The following is a 20684-nucleotide window of genomic DNA, read 5'->3' as shown; positions in this document are numbered from 1 at the left end:
CTGGGCTTGCCTTTCTTAACGCATCAAGACATTGCTGATTGAAGTTGGTCTCAGAGGTACATAAAAAATATACCACAATTTGCCAGCGAGTCATAGATGGTCCATGTTGGTATTCCCATGTTTGATAGCTGCCACTAGGCCGTCTCTGTGGTGGCTTTATTATAACTTTTGGAGGTAGAAGTTGGAATCCTACTTGGGCCACAGATGGTTAAGATCAATGCATTTATGGTACTATATAATGTGCATTGGAAGGAACAGACACTTATTATGTTTGCAGAGCATTGTAAGGCACCATTTAGTCTAGCTGTAAAAGGAAAAAAACACACAAGTGCTGTAACATAGTGTGTGGTATATTGTTTTTAACAGAGGGCTCAGGCCAGCCCCAGCTTAGCCGAGTGTTTCAGGACGCTCCGAAGCGGAGAACCCTCTCCGATACAGCTTCACACACAGGTCTGTCCCCTTCACACACGGAGATTCTAGCACGTTCTGTCTGTGTGGCATGTTTGTGTTGGGATGTTTCTGTGTTGTGTGTGCCTATGTCGCCATATATTAATTGCGGGCAGGCATACAGATATAAATGTGCCTTGAAGGTAACCGCACAGTTTCAGTGACTTGCGTCAAAGGAAAAGCCAGCATGTGTATTTAGGGATTTTATTGGTAGTTGTTATTCTGCGGGGAGTATTTACTATACGAACCCTGCAGCACGTGTGCATGTGCAAGCTCTAAAGGGACCTGAGAAATTATGACAATCCCTCCAGTGTAGTTGCCTTGAAGCTCAGTGGTGGGAATGTTGTTCTTTGTGCTGTGCTATGGTGTAATTCTTCCATCAGCGTCTCCTCTTTATCTGTTCTGTTAGTATTCCCAGCGTTTTAATCTGACGAGGTATTCCGTCTCCTCCCATTCCCTCATCCTCTCTTTCCAGGTAACATCACCGCTCGTGTGCGCACCCCAGAGGCAGGTTCTGATGAAGCTATCAAGTCCATACTGGAGCAGGCCAAAAGAGAGCTGCAGGTGCAGAAAGCTGGTAAGTTGGAGTTATTTATTTAATTTTTTCCCCCCCGGCTTCTCCGGGGCATTTAAGGTGCCCATGATGGCTGTGTCTGTAATGAAGGCCGTTTTTCTCCTCTCTGTAGACTTGTCTCATGCTCAGCCGTCCTATGCAGGACTGAAAGGGGGAGGTGGAATAGGAAGTGGAGGGGGGAGCGGATCAGACGAAGCCATCCGCTCCATCCTAGAACAAGCTCGCAGGGAGATGGAAGCCCAACAGGCCGCACTGGAGCCCATCCTTAAAGCATCATCTTCCTCTTCGTCATCAGTGTCACTATCACAGAGGGACATCCTGAGCTCATCTCTTACCGCCCCGCTTCCCCCTTACAACCCCCTGGCCCTTTCCCTCAAGAAACCTCCCAGCTCCCTCTTGTCCTCGCCCTCATCCCCGTCTCCAATTCTGGACTTTAGCTCCAGCGTGAAGAGAGAGGGCCGCAGCTCTTCGGGGGTCGATATGTCTGCTGATGGAGCTCTCAGGATGGGTCGGGGCTCAGAGGGACTGTCCCGCTCCGGAAGTGCCGGAGGAGCAGGTTACTGGAGAGAGCAGTGGTGGAGCAACATGCAGACGGATCCGCGAAGGACCATGTCCAGCCAGATAGGAGAAGAGAACCACAACCAGGAGGACTCTAAAGAGGTGAGGTTTAGGGGCAGTTCCAGAGTTTCATGGCTTTGCTTTGACTGTCCATTGGTTGCACGTCTGAAGTCTTCTCCCTCCGCGGGGTTTAGGGTATACTGACCGACAGTCTGTCTCGACACAAACCGTGGAACAAGTTGAACCAGAGGAGCAGAGAGGCGTACCTCCGCATGCAGCCTTGGCTCAACGGAGACCAGGGGCAAAACGCACACATCCAGCAAACTCAGAACCAAGGTAAACAAATCACATGCAAATACACACACCGACACACACCATATATTATGCTGGAACGCTACTCTGAAAGCCTGATTAGAGCTAGTGGCTAGTTGTTACTGTCACTCTGTCACTCACCCCACCCGCCCTCCTCCTCATCCCCCTCGTCCTTCTTGCTTCCATCCCACCCACCGTCTCCCCCCTCCTGCTCACTTCTCCTCCCACTATCCCCCTCCTCCCCCCACATCCCCAGTGCTGTGGCAGTGTCAGCCAGCAAGCTGCTGGTTTGTCATGTCATAGACAAGTTAGTGTTGCAGCGCCAGATGGCAGCTCTGCATGTGTGTGTCTGTGCGCATGTGTGCGTGTGCGTACATGCACGTGTGTGTCTCTTTTTCTCTCTGGGGGTGTAAACAGCAGCTAATGTACACTGACAGCTCCTCATGACTGCTCTCTTCCAGCCTGCTGAGCTGCACAGCGGCACTACACAGACAGAGACAGGGAGATGAAGGAATAGGAGGAGGAAGCCAAAAAGGCTTCAAACTGAAAACTTAAGCACCTTTGCTGTTTGTTCAACAGGAGTTAAATTAGTCGATGTAATTTGACTGAAGTCCCTCCTGAACCCAGCAGGGAGAGGAGATGAAACTAGTGTCGCCTCGCATAGTTACACGTCGCCTAACCTGTGCGAACTTTCTCATTCTGTGTCGTGCTCGAGCAGAGGGTACTCCCAAGACATCAGCAAGCTGCAGCCCCGCTCCAGAGTCCCCCCTCAGTTCAGCTGAAGAATCTGTCAATGGTCTCACTGGGGACCCACTTGCGTCACAGTCCTCCAGTCTCAAACCTCCGTCTGAGGATCCTTCAGGTGGGGAGTCTCAGCCGGGCACCCCGCTGCCTCTACCAGGTCACTCGGGTCTGAGCATCCAGGAGATGGTTGCAATGTCTCCTGAGCTTGATACCTATGCCATCACCAAGAAGGTTAAGGAGGTGCTAACCGATAATAACCTGGGTAAGACCTTTTTTTTTTTTGTTTGTTTTTTGCTCTTATGCTCAATTGTGGTGTTGTACTTTTCTGTGTAGTTTAACTGGTTCCATTTTCTTTCTCCAAACCAGGTCAGCGTCTGTTTGGGGAGACTATCCTGGGTCTGACTCAGGGTTCTGTCTCAGACCTGCTGGCCAGGCCTAAACCCTGGCACAAGCTGAGCCTGAAGGGCAGGGAGCCCTTTGTCCGCATGCAGCTCTGGCTCCAGGACCCACACAGCGTGGAGAAACTTATGGACATGAAACGCCTGGAGAAGAAAGGTGTGTGTGTGTGTAACAAAAAGCTCAATGAGTAGAAATAGATGCATACTCTATATACAGCACAGCATGCTGTCAGAAATAATAATCGAAAGGCTCAGAAAACCTTTCATGTTTTGTGCTTAAGCATGCATTTATTTGAGAAATATGCTCACAAAAAAACAAAGCAAAAAAACCACACACAAGCAGCAGCCTTTGAATTACACATGCACATCTGCACACAATATCCTTTGTGCAGGACAGCAGAGCATGTTGTGCAGATCACAGTCATCTTGGTGTGATGTCAGTACCAATCAGGACTGCAGACATCACGTACTGTATTCAATGTGACAGCTAGGCGACTGCCGGGGGCCTGCTTACTCACAGTCATCAGCACTACTCTTCATCATCGTCATCAACATAATAATCATCAGTGTCTATAAGCTCGTATTTTTATCATTTATTAGCCCATTGCCCGCTCCATCACTCCATCATCCTGCACTCTTTTCTGTCAGGAGGATACGTTTAGGAATCAAAAACCCCCAATAGGCCTGCTTCATAACCCTCCCCCTCCTCCCTCGCTGCCTCACAGTGACCCCGCACTGCCCACTTGAAGCAAACAGGGTATGGATATTTGAACCTGCCAGTGGGCACAGCCGTCTAGGATCAGCTTACCCTGCTGATATCACAAACTACGCACAAGGGCGAAAAACACAACTGACCTTACGCCTGTGTGGTCGGGGGGTTGGACTGGTGGGGTTGCACTACATTCAGCTTCATGTTAGATTATTGACCAAGAGTAATGCATCCAAATAGCAATGGGCAATAGTTCTGGCTACCAGCAGAGCCCAGAGGAAAGACATGGACCTAGTCCAAAGTTACCACATTTGACCTCTCACCCTTGTGGTGCAAGCCTGCGAGGCGGCGCACAACTTTGAGAGCGCTCTAACCTTGCTCTGAGGGGCTTTTCCCTGCAACACTAATGTATCTGGCAGCATGTATTGGGGTTGGGAAAATGTCAACCTCATACGAAGCTGCCATGAGCTGTTCATTTTCAGTTGCTGGCGCCCCGAGTGAACGGTGCTGCTTGTTTGCTGTAAAATGGAAGAGATGCATTCATTGTTACAACTGGTGAGAAAGACGAGAGCACCACCTAGTGGCTGATTGGGAGGCTGGCGGCATTAGTTGTCAGACCTGTTACGCTGTATGAAAACGGAGCAGCTTTATTACTCCAAGTCTTTGTCATCATCTTGCTAATCTGCATTGAGCTTGGCTCAATGCAGCTGATTCAGAGCTCAGTAATAGGGGTTATTGCCGAGAAGAGAGACTCCATCTCCTGCCTCAGGGCTTTTGATGGAAACACGATTACACATTAACAGCGGAAATTCAAAGGCAATCAGTGTTTTCTTATTGAATGGCAAACCTTGCTGACAAATCTTTTACCTGTTTATGTTCCAGCTGAAGTCCCACCTCTCTGCTGCTCTGCTGTCTTTATATGTTAATGCAGCACATTTTATATAACTGCTTAAATGTCATGTGGTACAGCTATTTATGCATTTTTAAATGTAATCCTTCACTTGTATTGAAATGTCTCTGTTATGCACTGTAGTTTGCATCTGTGGTTTTTACTGGTGTTGCCAGCTTTATCATTGAAACTCCCCATTCATTTGTAGATTTATTAATGTATTCACTGGATGACCCATTTCTCCCTCTTTCCCATCCAGCATACATGAAGAGGCGGCTGAGCTCCTTGAGTGATGGCCATTCTGTGGACGGAGGCTTGGTGGGGTCAGAGTACATGCAGGGCTCCCAGAGCCCAGGGCAGCAGCAGCTGAAGAAGCCCAGGGTGGTGCTGGGCCCTGAGGAGAAGGAGGCTCTGAAAAAGGCGTATCAGCAGAAGCCCTACCCCTCCCCCAAAACCATTGAGGAGCTGGCCTCCCAGCTCAACCTAAAGACCAGTACTGTTATCAACTGGTTCCATAACTACAGGTCAGCATTTAGGAGAAAAAAAGATGGACTCCTGCTAAATTCTTTCTGTTGTTCTGCATTTATTAGCTGCTCTCTGATGGATTAAATATAGTTTACCTGAAGTTAACACGATAAGGATCTCATGTCTTTGTGAATAGTACCTCTGTTCAAATTCCTTGTTTTATTGAAATACATTAGTGGGTTCGTCTTGACTTTATCTGCGGATAAATGAATTGTCTAAATCTTTGTGTACGACTCTGCCAGATCACATTGTGTTTTTGTTGCACTGTTAGTCCAAATGCGTAAGCTGTTCCCTGTTCATCGAAAATATTTTGACATTAGTAGAGTGTATTGTATTCCACAAATTGAATTTCAGGATTTAATTAGCGTGACTGAACTCATGTTTCCCTCTTAGGTCACGTATTCGGCGAGAGCTCTTCATAGAGGAGATCCAGGCAGCTGGAGGGGTAGGGCCTGGCAGCGAAGCGGGATCGCCTTCCCTCCGTGGGTCCAAATCAGGAGAAGGGGACAGCTGCGATGGGACGGAATCTGAGGGCACAGTGGAGACACGCCAATCTCTGGGCATTGGCTTGGAGGATCACAGAGGAGCATGCAAAGACCACGACATGGAGGCTGAGTCTGAGGCAGGGGGCTCTAATAATTCCCCTGCCCAGTTAGACTGCACCGCCACAGGCTTGGCCGGGCCGGGCTCCAGCGGTGGACAGGGTGGACTGGGGCTTTTCAGCCTCACAGAGGCATCCTCCAGTAGCTCTGCCTCTAGTACTAACATCCCAGCCTCTGGCCCTGCCAGGAACCCCAGGGACAACAATCTGCGCAAGAAGAAAGCAGCCAATCTCAATAACATCATCCACAGGCTGGAGAAGGCTGCCAGCAAAGAGGATCCCTCAGAGTGGGAGTTCTAGCTCCCCCTGATCATCCTTCATCCTTCTCGTCTCATAACCTCACGACCTCTAACCTTGGACCCCTCCTGCTCTGTTCCAGTTGGAGAGTGGACACAGCCAAAGTCAAGCTCAGCAGCCATTTTTATTACGTAGAAGCTTTCCAAAAAGAGGAAAGAAACAAAGAGTGGTTGGCAAAACCCTTAAAAAGAAGATTTACTGAATACGTAGAAGAACAAAATAAGAGAACTTAATTGTTTCTCCTGGTTTTTTTGTTTGTTTTTGTTTTTAAAAACTGCGTTTTGTTTTTGTACTGAGAAAAGCACTTAGCCGTCCTGCTGGCCTCTGGCCCTGCTGTACCTCCCCCTATCACCAGCCACTGGTGCACCAGACTGGTTAGTCCTGAGCTGGGGTCTGACCCACAGCTGGGGTTGAAACCTGGACTCAGTAACACAGGCAAGGCCTGACACAGCAGCTGTCACAGTGATAGACACTGATAGATGATAGATAGAGACAGGAACTCTCTTACAAGAACTCTCACTTTCTTAAAGGAGATTTTTTTCCGCTCTTCTTCTCACCTCCCAAGTGTCCACAAACCTCCCCTCACTCAGTGAGATGCCTCATTTTTCACACTGTAGAGTGACTGTTACAAACCCTTTGCCTTTTTCACTCACTGCGTGTGTGTGCGTGTGTTTGTATGTTAGGGGTTGTGTCAGTGTGCACCTGTGTGTGTGTGCGAGAGTGTATACACACCCAGAAAAAAGAGGAAAAAAAAGAAATGGTGTGTATGTGTATTCTCTTCTCAATGGCAGCATGTTTTCATTTTTTTAATCTCACTCCTACACTCTTAAGAGGGTAGTTGAAGGCCTGCTGGCTGAGCTGCCATGGTTACTGGTGTAAGAACGATGAACTTTGACCTGTTGTGTCCCATATCCTATCCTGCTGACAGCCATGTGATGGCCAGAAGGATGTGTAATTCCTCACAAAATACACACACTCATCTGAAGAGGAAGGAAGGAAAGAAGGACCCCTCTTTTTGCCTCCTTAAACCCTTCTTTTTAGGATGAAGGATGATCTGTTTTTTCTTTGTTTTGTTTTTAAATATTGCAATTTGGTTGCCAATAAGAGATTGCACAGTCTATTGACTCTAAAGAGTACAAAAATAGGGAATTTTAGGAAACATTTTTAATTAGTACAAAATAAGAACAGAAAAGACAAGAATAACAAGTTACTGTTTAAAAAAAGAAAGAAAGAAACAACAACCTTAGAATGGAATAATGTTGCATTGTTGACATACAATGAATTCACGTAGTACTGTAGCTGTCTGACATGGTGATACTATACGTGTCTCTCGTTGTTTTTGGTTGTGCACGTCACAACTTTGCCCAGCACTGGACCTGCTGGGTGGGTGTGTTTGTGTGTGTGTGCGCGTGTGTGCGTGTATGTCCGCACCACCGACAAAATTTTCTCTGTTCACAAACACACATCTTTTTATAGGCCAAATCAGGAAGAGTGTGTGTACGTATGTGTCTGTGTGCATTTGTTATTTGCCTGCATGTAAGTCAGGGTTGAGGTCAGTTCACTCAGAATTGGACCGATCGATCGATCGATTTGTCAATAATGAAATTCTTGATGGAAAATGGGTATTTTTTTTTTTTTTTTTTAAGCAAATGAATTGCAGCGTGCAGAAACTTCTGCTGGTGAATTCGCCCCAACCCTGGTGTGAGTAGTTACCACTCTCCTCCAGTCTCTCCTGTATCCAGGGATGTAAGTCTTTTTTGCATTGAATTCTACTGTATACACTACAAATTATAAGGCATATCACCTCCTCCCTGTCCCACACAAGCCCTCAGTGCCTGTCAGCCCACTGCCTCCCCTTTGTTTGTGTGTTTGTGTGCGTGCGTGAGAGTTTGCGTGGATGCATGTGCACGCACGCCTGTCGTCAATACATGCGTGTGCACAAAGCGTGCGTGAGACTCGAGTGTTCAGTGTTTCCGATGAGTGGGGTCATATTTCGTATCTTGCACACACTACTAGTGCACAACTGACACCCTTCTTTAAGCTGTTTGATGCGTTACCATTACATTAATCTTCTCACAAAGTAGTGTAATACTATGATTTACTGTAGCTTGGTTTTATTGCTATTTTGCATTTATAGTTTGGTTTTTATTCCGCTTATTTATAGGTGCTGTATTTTTCATTTAATGTCTTATCATTTGAGTTGTCTATTTTTTAAGGGATTATACTGTTCCTGAGGGCAAGTAACATTTTTATTAGACGTATAGACTGCCGGCAGTATTGGTTAATATTTACAAAGATGTACTAGTTCTCATTTGTTTGTATATTCATGAATCCTAAAGGTTAGTGTCATTTCAATAGCTTTTGAAAGATGTGTTTTGCTACAGTTCATGCTCCCGTAAGCATAAAAAGCTCTTACCACAACTGTTATGCTCACACACACACAAAAAGAAACTGCTAGCTAGAGAATCAAAGGACATATCAAGATCAGTGAATATATGATAGCATATCTGTTTTCCTGTTTTCTATCCTCCAATAATATTTGTTTGTTTGTTTGTTTGTTTGTTTTTTTTGTCCTTCCTTTTTTTTCTTTTCCTGGGCAAGCCCAACACTACTGCTCGGCAGGGCACGCAGCTTTCTTTAGATGTAGACCTTGCCCACTCATTAATCACATTAACTTAATTAACTGGTCCAAATTATACACTTTGTCAAATAGGTCAAGTGAAATTACCTAAACATACGAACGCATGTTAACTTGAAAGAGGTCATATCTGCCAAATTGAGATTAGAGAAGTGTACCAGCTAGCAGGTGTGCTACGCCAGATCGAGCAGAGATAGCCAGCCTATGATTATGCAGAATTTCTATTGCAGTTAGTAACAAAGCACTTATTAAGATCTTTGTAAGACTTACCAGGACAGGGTCTGTAAACACTACAACAAGAGTACGATCCCGGGATCCTGGGAAGTGTATGCCTTTAAAAAAAAAAGAAAAAAAAGAAAAAAGTGGTTGTAAACCAAGCACAGATGCTTATCCACATTGTAACACTAAAAACAACAACAAAAAAGAATCATAAGATAGCTGTACCCATGTTTTCTATGTGATTAAACTGAGTTTCTGTCCAGCCAACCCTTATTTCAAACTACAGATGACTGTGTGACAGGCGGGCCGTCGTCCTGTGCAGGTGTAGATATCATGAGTATCAAACGTGTTGTTTTCTATTCACAAATCCCAACGTTTTTTTTATAGCCTCCCACTTTCCCCTCAGCGTATACTCGAGATAAGGCGGCAGCCCGTCAAAAGTTTAAATCGGACTTTCCAAAGCGTCTGTTGTTAAAAAATAATCGCCCAAACGTCGGCTCTCCCTGCCGTCGACTGATGTGAGACATCTGTCCCCTGCTGCGCGCTGAATAGTGATACTGCCTTCTGTTGGGACCGCTTGGACTGGACAGCCACAGTGTGTTTGTTTTATGGTGATGAATAGCTACTGTAAAGTATGAGCACTTAACCCATCAGTAATTATTTTCTTTTTTTTTTGTAATAGCCTGATCCATCCGCTCACCCGAACCGTGTGAGATCATCAGATTTGTGCCTTTAACTGCCAAGCAGGGCACCAAACTAGTGATGTCATTAGATGTAGAGGATTCCCCCCGATTCGTTCGCGATGCATCTCGCGTCCTGACCTGAAATTTGTTTCTCACGGTACTTTAAACTCGACTTCCATCAGCTCTCCGGAGAGGGTTTTATTTACAAACTAATTTGTTTGTTTGTTTGTTTATTTTTTTCCCACAATGCATTACTTACGTTGTATATAAACTGACTAGCAGCGAAAAAGGCCAGAGCATTGAATGAAGGAGGAAGCATGCAGAAATGGCATACACTGTAATAACACTGAATTTATTCATAGGGCATTTTTTGTATTTTTCTGTTTGTGTCAGGTTTGCTGTGACATTGATAAACGGCACTACAGGTATTGATAATGACACGTGCCAATTCTGATGGTTATTTGGAGGAAAAAAAAGAGAGAGACGTGTAAATACGGTCGATGGAGTAGCTATTAATTCACTATTGTCACGGTATGCTTTTGTTTTGAAGGCAGGAGGAGAGAAGGGATGATTCAGGACTTTTCCATGATCCACAGATATTTTTCTACAAATTTAAATCAGATGATTCTATACACTGTTGAATAACATTGTAAAGGTGTAACAGATGCTGTATATCATATCATGTTTTCTGAAGTCGTAAAGCTTTACTGTATGATCTGTTGAAGTAGTGGTTGTTCATTTGACATGTTTTTAGTTGTAATGGAAGCCCGAACAGCAGCACTGGTCACCATATTCAGGAGAAAAAAAGAAGAAAAAAAAATAAGAGAGAGAGAGAGAGAGAGAGACCTCAGATGTTTTTTGTAATACTTTTAAAATATATCTTATGAAGTGGGTTTTTGTAAGGAAACACTTTCTGAATCAGCGGTGCTGTATGCATAGCACACTCAGTAATACATACACACATAATACAGCACAATACACTCATGTTTTAAACCCTCCCCCCCTCCCTTAACCCCCTTTTAACTTTACTCACATGGCTTTTGTTATTGTTTTAAGTCTTAAAATCATTTCCCCGTCGTCTTTCACGCTTAAGCCTCGGAGATCGGCTCCGGGATAAAAAACATTTCATTCAGTACAAGACTTAAGATTTAAACAAACAAAAAAAAAAAAAAAAAAAAGAGGAAGCAAAAAGCCAAATAGTGACGTTAGTTATCCTCTTCTGTTGGAAAAAGGTCGCTGACTTTTTAAAATGTTGCATTTTTTTTTTTTTTACCCCTGTACATTGCTAGTGTCGTCGCTTCAGTTCACCCATAGCTTAAACCACAGTGTAGTCTGACAACCAAAATGACCTGGGGAGATCTTCACCCACCCACCCCCAACCTCCTCCCCATCTACCCCCACCCTAACCTCTTCCCTCCCCTTTTGGAAAGCTTTAAGATGCTTGTTGAGGCTTTAGCAAGTTCAGAGTATTGTTCTTTTTTTTTCTTTGATTTTTTTTTTCCCTCCCCCCAACATGTCATCAACAACGTGAAAGTAATAATTCTCATCACTTTCTCCCAATGCTTATTTTTTTAATGAGTGTGTGCGTGCGCGTACGTGTGTGTTGTAGTACAAAAGGATGCATGACTGTAAAGGGATGGTCAAGATGTTTTTTGAAAGTCGTTTCCTACCCCCTCTCTCCTTCCCCGTCCCTCTCCGCACTTCCGTCACTCCTGAGATGCTTTTTAACTCCTTCACGGTCTCCCTCCCTTTGGTTTGTTTTTCCTCATGTATCATTGTTTCTTTATCTTTCTATTTACTAAACGTATCATGTTGTTTGTTCTCAGCACTGTAAAACAGTCCCTTCTACAACATTGAAAAGCAATATCACTGTATGAAATGTTCACAATGTATTTGTTATGATTGACATTTGATTCATCATCATTATTATTCACATGCACCCTAGGTGTGATAATTGAAGTAAATCTCTTTTATACAAATACTAAAAGTGTGCTGTGGCTGTTTTTCTGTTCCGCGTTCACTCTGTAAAAGAAGTATTCTCAGAGAAAGAGATCAGTTGAGCTTGTTAGAAACAAAGAAAAGGGCTTTCACAGATGTTTTGGACTGCTTCTGCCTTTTATCAGCAGCTACAGGTGAGTTATGTTGGGTTATGTTTTATTATAAATTTTTTTTTTAAAGTCTACAGTTGGGAAGTTTTTTGAATCAGAGATGGTCTTAAAGTTGTTGTCTGTCTTCAGGACGTTACTCTGAGCTGCAGGTGGAGTTTGCAGCCGCGGTGCGTACCAGCGCCGAGCAGAAGGAGCTGATCCTGAAGCTGGAGCACGACCTGAGCACCGTCCAAGCCATGTCCTCCCTGCCGCGCCCCGATGCAGACGGGTCAGAGGTCAGCAACATGGGCAACATCCCCGAGCCGATCAAAGAGGCCTCTGCGACCTTTATCGGTAGGTCGCCGGGATGAAATGGAAAGTTGATGATGTTTGATCATGATGTGTTTGTTTGTTATTTGGATTCCTCACATGTCATCCCAAAACGAAACGCCACCTTTAGCCATAAAGTGGCCCCGCAGTTTAATTTATGATCAAAGTGGTGACAATATCAAACTGTTTAGAAATCGTTGGAAAGGACAAAGGATTTAAAAAACTAAAAAAAATATTAATTTGCAATAAAAAAATATTGCAAATGTTTTGTGCAGAAATGCTCAAAATAAAGAGTCACTGTGAAACAACTTTACCATTTACCATAAAATCAAAAAACCACATTTATTAGACCATTAAAACCCCCAATAAATATAGAGATTGTAGAAATGGTCAGAAACTAAAAATGAGATGACTTATTTGGCAAACAACAGACTGAATTCATGGTTTTATACCCAAATAGGACTTTTCTGAGAAATAAGCAAATAAATGACTGCATCTAAGTTAAATTATGATAATAATAATGATAATATGTGGTTTACTGTTTGTTTGTTTGTTTTTTCATCTTTTTTGTAAAACTAATTTGAAAATTGAAATGATTGGAAATAAAATTAAATTTATGGAGGAAAAAAAAACCTGTTTTAGCATTAAATATATTATTTTGATTAACCATAAAAAAACATGAAACATAAAACAAGATTTTGGTCATTACAGTACAGTTAATATAAGGCAGCAGTGGCATAAACCTTACAGTGGATGGTGGTCTAATAATGTAATTTGTATATTTCCAGGGTTATTTGCAGCCAAGGAGCTTTTCATAATCCTCACAACACCTGTGTAATAAAACTGTAATAAGCTGTAGTAGAAGGCGGCTGACATGCACGCTACAAAACACTTATATTTCACAACGTCACATAAATGTATAGTTGAGTCCTTAAAAGTCAAATAGAAAGCTGCGCACATTTTTCATGCGTGTGAATGAGCCGCCTCTCAACAGCTTTCTGCCTGAAAACGCAGCTCACGGTAGACGAGATGTGGAAGTGCATAAAAATTACAGCCACCCGAGGAAAAAAAACAACAACACTTAATGTTTCCTGTTTGCATATTTCGCAGCCAGCAGGCACTTTCGCCTTTTTATGACACCTTACATTTATTTTTCAAACACATTTTAATGCTAATGTTACCTCTGCTTTCATTAACGCACAGATAAAGCAAAGGATGGAGAGATAATATTCAATGTTCAGTGTTATTGGAGTCAATTATCACATTTCAAAACCATGAGCAGAGCGGAGAAAAAGGGAAGAAGACTCCAAATTAAGAAAAGAGTCGTTACAGATCACTGATGGTAAATCTGCATTCACATGCCTGTTGGCACTGGCTCATCTGTTGCCTTAAATTTCTATTCTACGTGTCAAAAAATGACAAATTATTAGTTTAATGTTTTTCCCTTCTAAGCCTACCGCTGGCACGCCTCGTAAACCGAATTATTCACCCAGCTTTGATACTGAAGTTTGTCTTTAGCACAGCTTCTCTAATTGAAGTCAGATAAATGTGCTGAAGGATGCTCCGCAGGGGGTTTGTCTGTTTTTTGGATTCTCACCTGATTAGAGGCGTTCGAGTGCTTTTCTTTCGTGTGTCAGTTAAAACCTGAGGGTCTGGTGAGTTGAGCGCTGTCTATCTTAATAATCAAATAAACCTCACTCGCCTCTGTCTGATCTGAAACGTTAGCCATGCAAATAGAGGAAAAGATTCCCGGCATGTAAGTGCTGCTTTATCTGCAGGTTCAGGTGTGAGCGCCCAGCCTGAGCTTCCTCAGGGCCAGATGGACTCGCTGCTCTCCATCATCTCCAGCCAAAGGGAGAGGTTCCGCTCTCGCAACCAGGAGCTGGAAGCTGTGAGTCACACACACATATGCACGCGCACACACACGTATATTCATGTGTCTCTTTCGCTGGAGGGCTAATTCCTCTTCCCTTTGTTCCCTCTGATGCCTGTAGGAGAGTCGCTCCATGCAGCAGACCATGCAGGCCCTGCAGAATGAACTGGACAGCCTTAGAGCGGACAACATCAAACTCTATGAGAAAATCAAATTTCTGCAGAGCTACCCAGGCAGAGTATGTCTGAGAGATTCTTTCTGATGTCCAGTTTGGTTTGCTGGCACAAAATAAACCCAGTTTGGGTGTTTCAGTGGCTGATGAATGCTTAATTTGGATCGGTCTCCCCTCCCTCTTGTGTTTCCTCCCTGCTGCAGGCTGGAGGCAGCGACGACACCGTGATGCGTTACTCCTCCCAGTACGAGGAAAGACTGGATCCGTTTGCTTCCTTCAGCAAGAGGGTGAAAGTCACACACTTGAGATCAAATAAAAATGTTAAACGCTGTCATTTCTTAGAGGAGTTTCTTTGTTTTATGAGATAGTGATAATAAATAATGACTAAATGCAGAGTGATGTCTAAACAGGTGAAGAAGAACATGGATTAATATTCCACAAACAGTTGTTTTATCATAAAATAAATCAACTCTAGATTTTATATTCACACGTGCTGCCGGGAGATGTCGTCATAGTTCTGTGCGGTGTGTTTTCAGGAGCGTCAGCGCCGATACCTCAGCCTCAGCCCCTGGGATAAAGCAACTCTGGGCCTGGTAAGAATCTGAATCAAACATCAGACGCGTCTTCTGTGTGTCCGTGTGAACTTCTCATCTCACTCTCCGGTTGTTTGCGTCTCTCAGGGACGTGTGATTCTCTCCAACAAGATGGCCAGGACCATTGCTTTCTTCTACACTCTGTTCCTGCACTGTTTGGTCTTCTTGGTAGGTTTGCTTTCAGTACCGCGTGGCCTCCTCCGGTAGGTACATCTGCAGCTTCAGAGGAACAGGACTCACCTGTCACCTGTGATTATTTTCAGGTGCTGTATAAGACCGCTTGGAGCGAGAGCATTGGCAGAGACTGCTCAGCTTTCTGTGCGAAAAAGTGAGTGTGCCTCCTGCAGCGGACTCAGAAGCTCGTCACATAATGCAGCAGATAAATGCGATGTTTTATTTGACCCTTACGAGTGCTTCGCTGTTTGTCTCAGGTACGCTGACCACATCCACCGTTTCCATGAGAACGACCCAAACCTTTAAGCCGACCCACGGTGACATCATGACATGGCATCGGTGACATCAACACTGAGCAGCATGCATGTTCCTTAGAGAAGTTTACCTTTATTAAAGCTCCTTTATTCTTCCTGCAGTAGCTAATTTCACCACTAGGGGGCAGTTTAGGGCTGTGAACTGTAAATTAAAGGGTTGCTTGATTACTTGATGATTGGTAAGTTGCAGGTGATATACAAAACCATAATCTGACGTTTATTAGATAATACAATACTGAAAGTCAATCATTAACAGTATATATGAGACATGTGCTATTTAAAGCAGGTTTAATGAAGTTCTTCTTTACCTTTCTGGACTGAAGGGACCACGATACTCCTTATTCTTTTTTTTGTTTGTGCGGTGTGTTTAACTGGAACTGAAGATGTAAGTTTAGGTTGGGGGGGTTTAACATTAAGACATTAACATTAAGTTTGATTGGTGGGTAAAAGCACAGCTTGAAGTTATATAGAAGGATTTTTGAGCAGATCCTGGTGGTGGAACAACACATACAGTAGTTAAGATTTTTTCATTCCTTTTTGCTCTATTTCGAATAATTAATGGGAGTAATAAGTGATTGGTAGGTACTAGTTTTAATGGTTTGTTACTGTTGTTTGTTATTAGGAGACCGTTTTCTTCTCGGCTGAGTGATGCAGTAATAGACTAAAGGTTACTGAGTCTGTGATCCTAATACTCAACGTCATTGTGCGTGTTTACCTGCTTTCTTCTCCCTTTCTGTCATTGCACATCTATTACAATAAAGACTATACAGCAATTTCTTTTGTAGTCTCATTTTATCTTCATCTTGTGGTGTGTGAGATAGCTGAAGATAATATACATACAAATCCATTCAGTTTTATTTATATAACCTTAAATCACATTAACAGTTGCCTGCTTTATGTTGTAGGGTAAAGACTCTATAATAATCCAGAGAAAGGAGAAGTGGGACAGTGGGAAGGAAAAAGTGCCTTTTGACAGGAAGAAACCTTTGGCTAATTGCTCTCTGGTTACGTAGCAAGTTCGGACCTAGATCTTACACAGAACTCAAAATCAAGCTTAAATCTGCTTATGTGCTGTGTAATACTGACTTGTATGGTGGTTTCCTTCCTTAGAAGTAATAGTTTTTGTAATTTCTGCTACTTTGTCTGGGTGATGGCAAGAGGGGTAAAAACTGTTGGCTGTGTTGTAGCGTAAACCTGTAGTGCTATATAAAAGGGAGACATTGGAGCAGGTAGTGCCTTCAAACTCAAGTCAACAGTGGGCAGGTGGACGCTTTCCTGCAGACTTGCCTGTCAGCTGTCTGTCTCTGTCCTCTTTGGAGTTTGAACCTGACCAGAGCGTGATGGATGTGCTCAGTCGGCGCTGCGTAGACTCGTATCTGTATCTGCAGCTGCCGAGACAGGGTGAACTTCCTGAGCAGGCTGTACTTTCTCTAATGTGTCAATGTTCTCTCACTATCTGTTGCACTAGATAGGACTATAAGTTTATTTTTGCTCCAGTGCCAAATGCATTGTGTCTACTGTAGCTGGACACAACCCAGAAGAGAATCAAATAACAGCAGTTATTAGTATTGTACAGCACTTTGGTCTACCAGGTGTGTTTTTAAAGTGCTATATAAATAAATAAATGATGATGATGATGATGATGATGATGATGCAGAAAATTGTTCCACTGCCAAAAACAGTGTCCAGATCTCTCTTAGGATTTTTTTCTGAGTGTAAAGATAAGTAAATGTATTCTAAAGCAGAAATGAACAAGCTTAGGCCTGACACTGATCATTTCCTTAGTATTAAAAGGACTAACACCGTATCTTACATGTAACTATATTCACCTACCTACCACGTTGGGGCGGCTGTAGCGCATCAACTAATCTGAAGGTTGGTGTTTCGATTCCTGGCTGCTCCAGTCTGAATGCCCAAATTATCCCTGAGCAACATACTGAACCCCGAGTTGTAATTCCAAGGTAATTACACTCTCAGTGGTGGGCAGCAGTATAACGTGCTACCGAAAAAAGAGCACATCAGTAACATTATAGGGATCTTTTTAATGAGTTAATGAACGTTAAAAAAAAGAGCGTTGTTGGGTTTGTGTAACAGCTGCACCATGACGAAGGGAAAAAAAAAAGAGTAACCGTCTAAATAAAGACGGGGAATGAATTCACAGATCAGTGATTCGACCCTCAGCGGTCCCTCTGAAGTCTGCCTACATCTTAGCATGACTGAATTAACCTGCATTATTCATGAGAGGCAATTCTTAAAGAGCACCACAGCTCACTGCCATTAAAGACAAACAAGGCTGGCAGACTCAGACGTGCACTTCCTCCTCCACCATTCCGGCCTCTATCTTAAGCCCCATTTTGCTTATCAATCAGAGCAGGCTCCAGGGCTATCTCGGCACAATTACGGCTTCATTCTGCCCCCCAGACCGCCATTCACCTTTGACCTCAATCTTTTTTCACATCGCCTCTCCTCTCACGCGTCCCCACCACACTTTCTCCTACATCTCTCATCTCAGCGTCTCCAGCTGCCCATCGTCAGCAGCATAAATATTAACATCCTCCATCTGTGGAATTACAAAGGTCTTAAGTAAGCCTAATGGCCCAATGTTATTTTTATTGCAGTGGACAGGCCGCCTCACTTGGACGGGTCCTCTCATTAATGACAGCGCACTGATGCCTCAGCATTTCATTTATTTATTTCTTTTTCGCCTTGCCATGCTTGTTTTGAGGCTGTTCGAAAGTGCACATGAAAGAAGAGGACAGCGGATCATCTAATCCTTTTGCTTTCCATCCTGTGTTCAGCAGAGGGCAGTAAAGTTATGTTCTTTTTATCAATATGAATTATTTAGCTGACTCTTCTGACTGTAGCCTTGCTTTTGTCTGCCTGCAGCTTCCCTGATTTCTGTTTCCTGTTAATGAAACAGTGTTCCCAACATCTCCACTTGTGTCTTTAATGGCACGACATGGATCTGATGTTGACATGTTTTCTTTCTTTTTTTAATTAGTAGGGAAATTTTTTTGGATTACTATATTAAAGTTTCATGCTTCCAATATGTGAAGATCAAAGTGACAGCTTTAGATCTTAGATATAAATTCTTTTAATGGGATTTTTGTTTGGCTCCATAATGTAGGTGTTTACACATTCACCGAACAAGCAAAAGATCCCCAAAGGAGACACAAATCCCCTTTGGGGTTGCATCAGGAAAAGCATCTGATGCAAAAATCTGCCAAATCAAACACGTGACGCTACCTGCTGTAGTGAATAACAGAACAACTGAAAAGCAGCTACAATAAAAATACAACCCATAATTTTTCTCATTAGCCGACCCACAACTCAAACAAAAACACTGTATTACCTGTTTTTGAGTAAGATTTAGACTACAACATCATCCGCTAATTGGAAGGTTCGCGGTTCGATCCCTGGCTGCTCCAGACTGCATGCCAAATATCCTCAGGCAAGATATTACACATGAATGAATTAAACATAGAAAGAAAGTGCTGGTGTGAATGGGTGAATAAGGCAAGTTGTATAAAGTACTTTGAGTGCTCAGAGTAGAAAAACACTATATATCCTCAGGGAATTTACAAAAACCCCAAGAGCTACATCTCAGACTCCACTGGCCTCAAGTAGCATGTTAAATGTTAATGCTAAATACATTGCATTTATAAAAAGACTGAACCAAATATAACTTGTTTTGGGGGGGGTGACGAAGAGATTCTCCTCTCAAAAAGAACATGCACCATGGCTTAGGTTTACAGATTTTAATCTGAATAAAACAAAAAAGATCTGGAACAAAGTCATTTGGACTAAAAAGATCAAAGTAGATATGCTATTAGTTGCTTTTGTGCTGATATGCACAAACACCTCATACCAGCTGTCACGCACGGTGGTGGAGGGGTGATGAGATGGGCTTGTTTTGCTGGCACAACACCTGAGTCTGACAATGAACTCTTGTGTATTTTAACTGTCCAGCAGCTAAAGCTTGGACCGTAAAGGAGTCGCACAACAAGACAATGATCCCACGCACGCTGTGCACACAGTGGAACGGCCAAAGTCCAGACCTCAACCTGAATGAAATGCCATGTTGAGACCTTAAGAGAGCTGTGTGTAAATAAATGCCTGCAAAGCTCAATGGACTAAAGCAATGCTGTAAAGAAGAATGTGCCAGAATTTCTGATAAAATCCCACAGGAAACAATTACTTCAAGTCATTGCTGCTAACGGTGGTCCTGCAAGCTAGTGACTGAGGGGCGTGTACTTTCTTTTTCACAGACTGGAGACTACAATCCATGTAATTCAACTAAATAGTTAAACTGTTATGTAAAAAAGTGAACACCTGAATCTAACAACATTCACTTTGTTCTCACATTTTAGTCGGTTTCTAAGTTAAACGCACACATTTAAACATCAGCTCCTCACGCGTGCTCAAACTGACTCTGCAACTCCTCCAGGTTTTGGGGCCTTACGGGCTTAAATTCCTTGACATTGTGTCCTAAATGAATGAAGAGTTTTCAGTGGAGCCTGCAGGCTGCAGCTCAGTGCCCATGAATCCTGCTTCAGCTTGGCAGGTAAGACCTTTTTATTTTTTCTTCCCCAGACATCGCTCCCATTCAGAGGCATCATCTTCATTCATTTCTCTGCGGCTGTGAAAATCTCATTCAGAGCTTTCATTGAACTAACACACCATTCAGGATTTTTCTCCTTTGTGTCACTAAGTAGCTCAGACCATAAACTGCTGCAGAGGACTGTTGCATGGATACAAAGAGTGTGTGGGAGTGTGTGTGTGTCTTTGTTGCTAAAGGAGTTTGGTGCCTATATGTGTGCCGGGGAGGTCTCATTCATTTTATTTCAACCTCTCGTAATCCCCTTCGGAAATCTCTCGGTCCCATTCCTCTTTTCCGTCTTTAGCCTGTCTGCATGAAGTCAGTTTACCCCCCACCCCTCTAAATCACCCTCACCCCCTATCCCTTCCACCCCCCTGTGGGTGTTGCTATGGAAACAGGCCTCCTCTGTCAGGTGGCTCCATGCCTAACGCTCCCCAGCGCTCTGATTTGCTCTGACATCGTCTGGCTGAATCACTCTGACACGTGATCTTCAATCAGCCAGTCCAGATGCTGAATATGGAGCTGGTCTCTCTTGTGACATCCCCCACCCCAGTCTTCTCCCCGCCCATTCATCAGGGGAAGTTATGGGTGGGTGTGGTTCGTGTTAATTCACAGAAAAAAGATATAATTTACTAAGAAATAAAATGACTGATTTGTTCAAACGACATAATATGTGGCTTCATTTAAATAGATTAACTTTAATATTGTGCTTTGACCCTCTTTATCAGTTCAGCAGACACTGTTTCTTATCACATTCAGCTCATTTGTCATTTTTCTCTCTTTTATAACCTTTCAAAATAGTAAATGTTTGATTTTTGTGTCGCTGTTAATCAGATCAGCCTCTCCTCTCCAGTTTGGAGCAAGCTGAAGAAGGAAATCTGAACTGGTTTAGGTTTTTTACTAGTTTTGTATTTTCAGCATCCATCGCTCCTTGTGTTCCCGTGGCA

At 43.3% G+C, this 20684-nt stretch overlaps 2 protein-coding genes across 3 annotated transcripts in view; both read left to right on the top strand.

Moving 5' to 3' along the window:
• cux1a (cut-like homeobox 1a) overlaps positions 1–11581 on the top strand; it is a 57875-nt gene extending 46294 nt beyond the window's left edge. Inside the window, exons 16-23 of one of the 2 annotated variants that reach the window (XM_085380569.1) lie at positions 367–450; positions 923–1024; positions 1134–1681; positions 1774–1915; positions 2610–2897; positions 3002–3190; positions 4891–5155; positions 5550–11581. In XM_085380569.1, coding sequence (XP_085236695.1) covers positions 367–450; positions 923–1024; positions 1134–1681; positions 1774–1915; positions 2610–2897; positions 3002–3190; positions 4891–5155; positions 5550–6057 — 2126 coding nt within the window. In that variant the 3' untranslated portion in view covers positions 6058–11581. The remainder of the gene's footprint in view (positions 1–366; positions 451–922; positions 1025–1133; positions 1682–1773; positions 1916–2609; positions 2898–3001; positions 3191–4890; positions 5156–5549) is intronic. The other variant, XM_085380570.1, reaches the window with a different exon arrangement.
• cux1b (cut-like homeobox 1b) lies at positions 10939–15129 on the top strand. The gene is made up of 9 exons (XM_085429291.1): positions 10939–11053; positions 11832–12035; positions 13790–13902; positions 14006–14122; positions 14260–14343; positions 14593–14649; positions 14737–14817; positions 14913–14977; positions 15081–15129. The coding sequence occupies exons 1-9, from the start codon at positions 10939–10941 to the stop codon at positions 15127–15129; spliced, it is 885 nt and encodes a 294-aa protein (XP_085285417.1).
• The last annotated feature ends 5555 nt before the right edge of the window (positions 15130–20684 follow it).

The sequence above is a fragment of the Rhamphochromis longiceps genome, linkage group LG14 (genome assembly GCF_057381845.1).
Source record: "Rhamphochromis longiceps isolate RC_006_pf linkage group LG14, R_longiceps_female_GT1.1, whole genome shotgun sequence".
Classification (NCBI taxonomy): Eukaryota; Metazoa; Chordata; class Actinopteri; order Cichliformes; family Cichlidae; genus Rhamphochromis; species Rhamphochromis longiceps.
The sequence above is the reverse complement of the archived record's forward strand: the minus strand, read 5'-3'. Positions and strand labels throughout refer to the sequence as shown.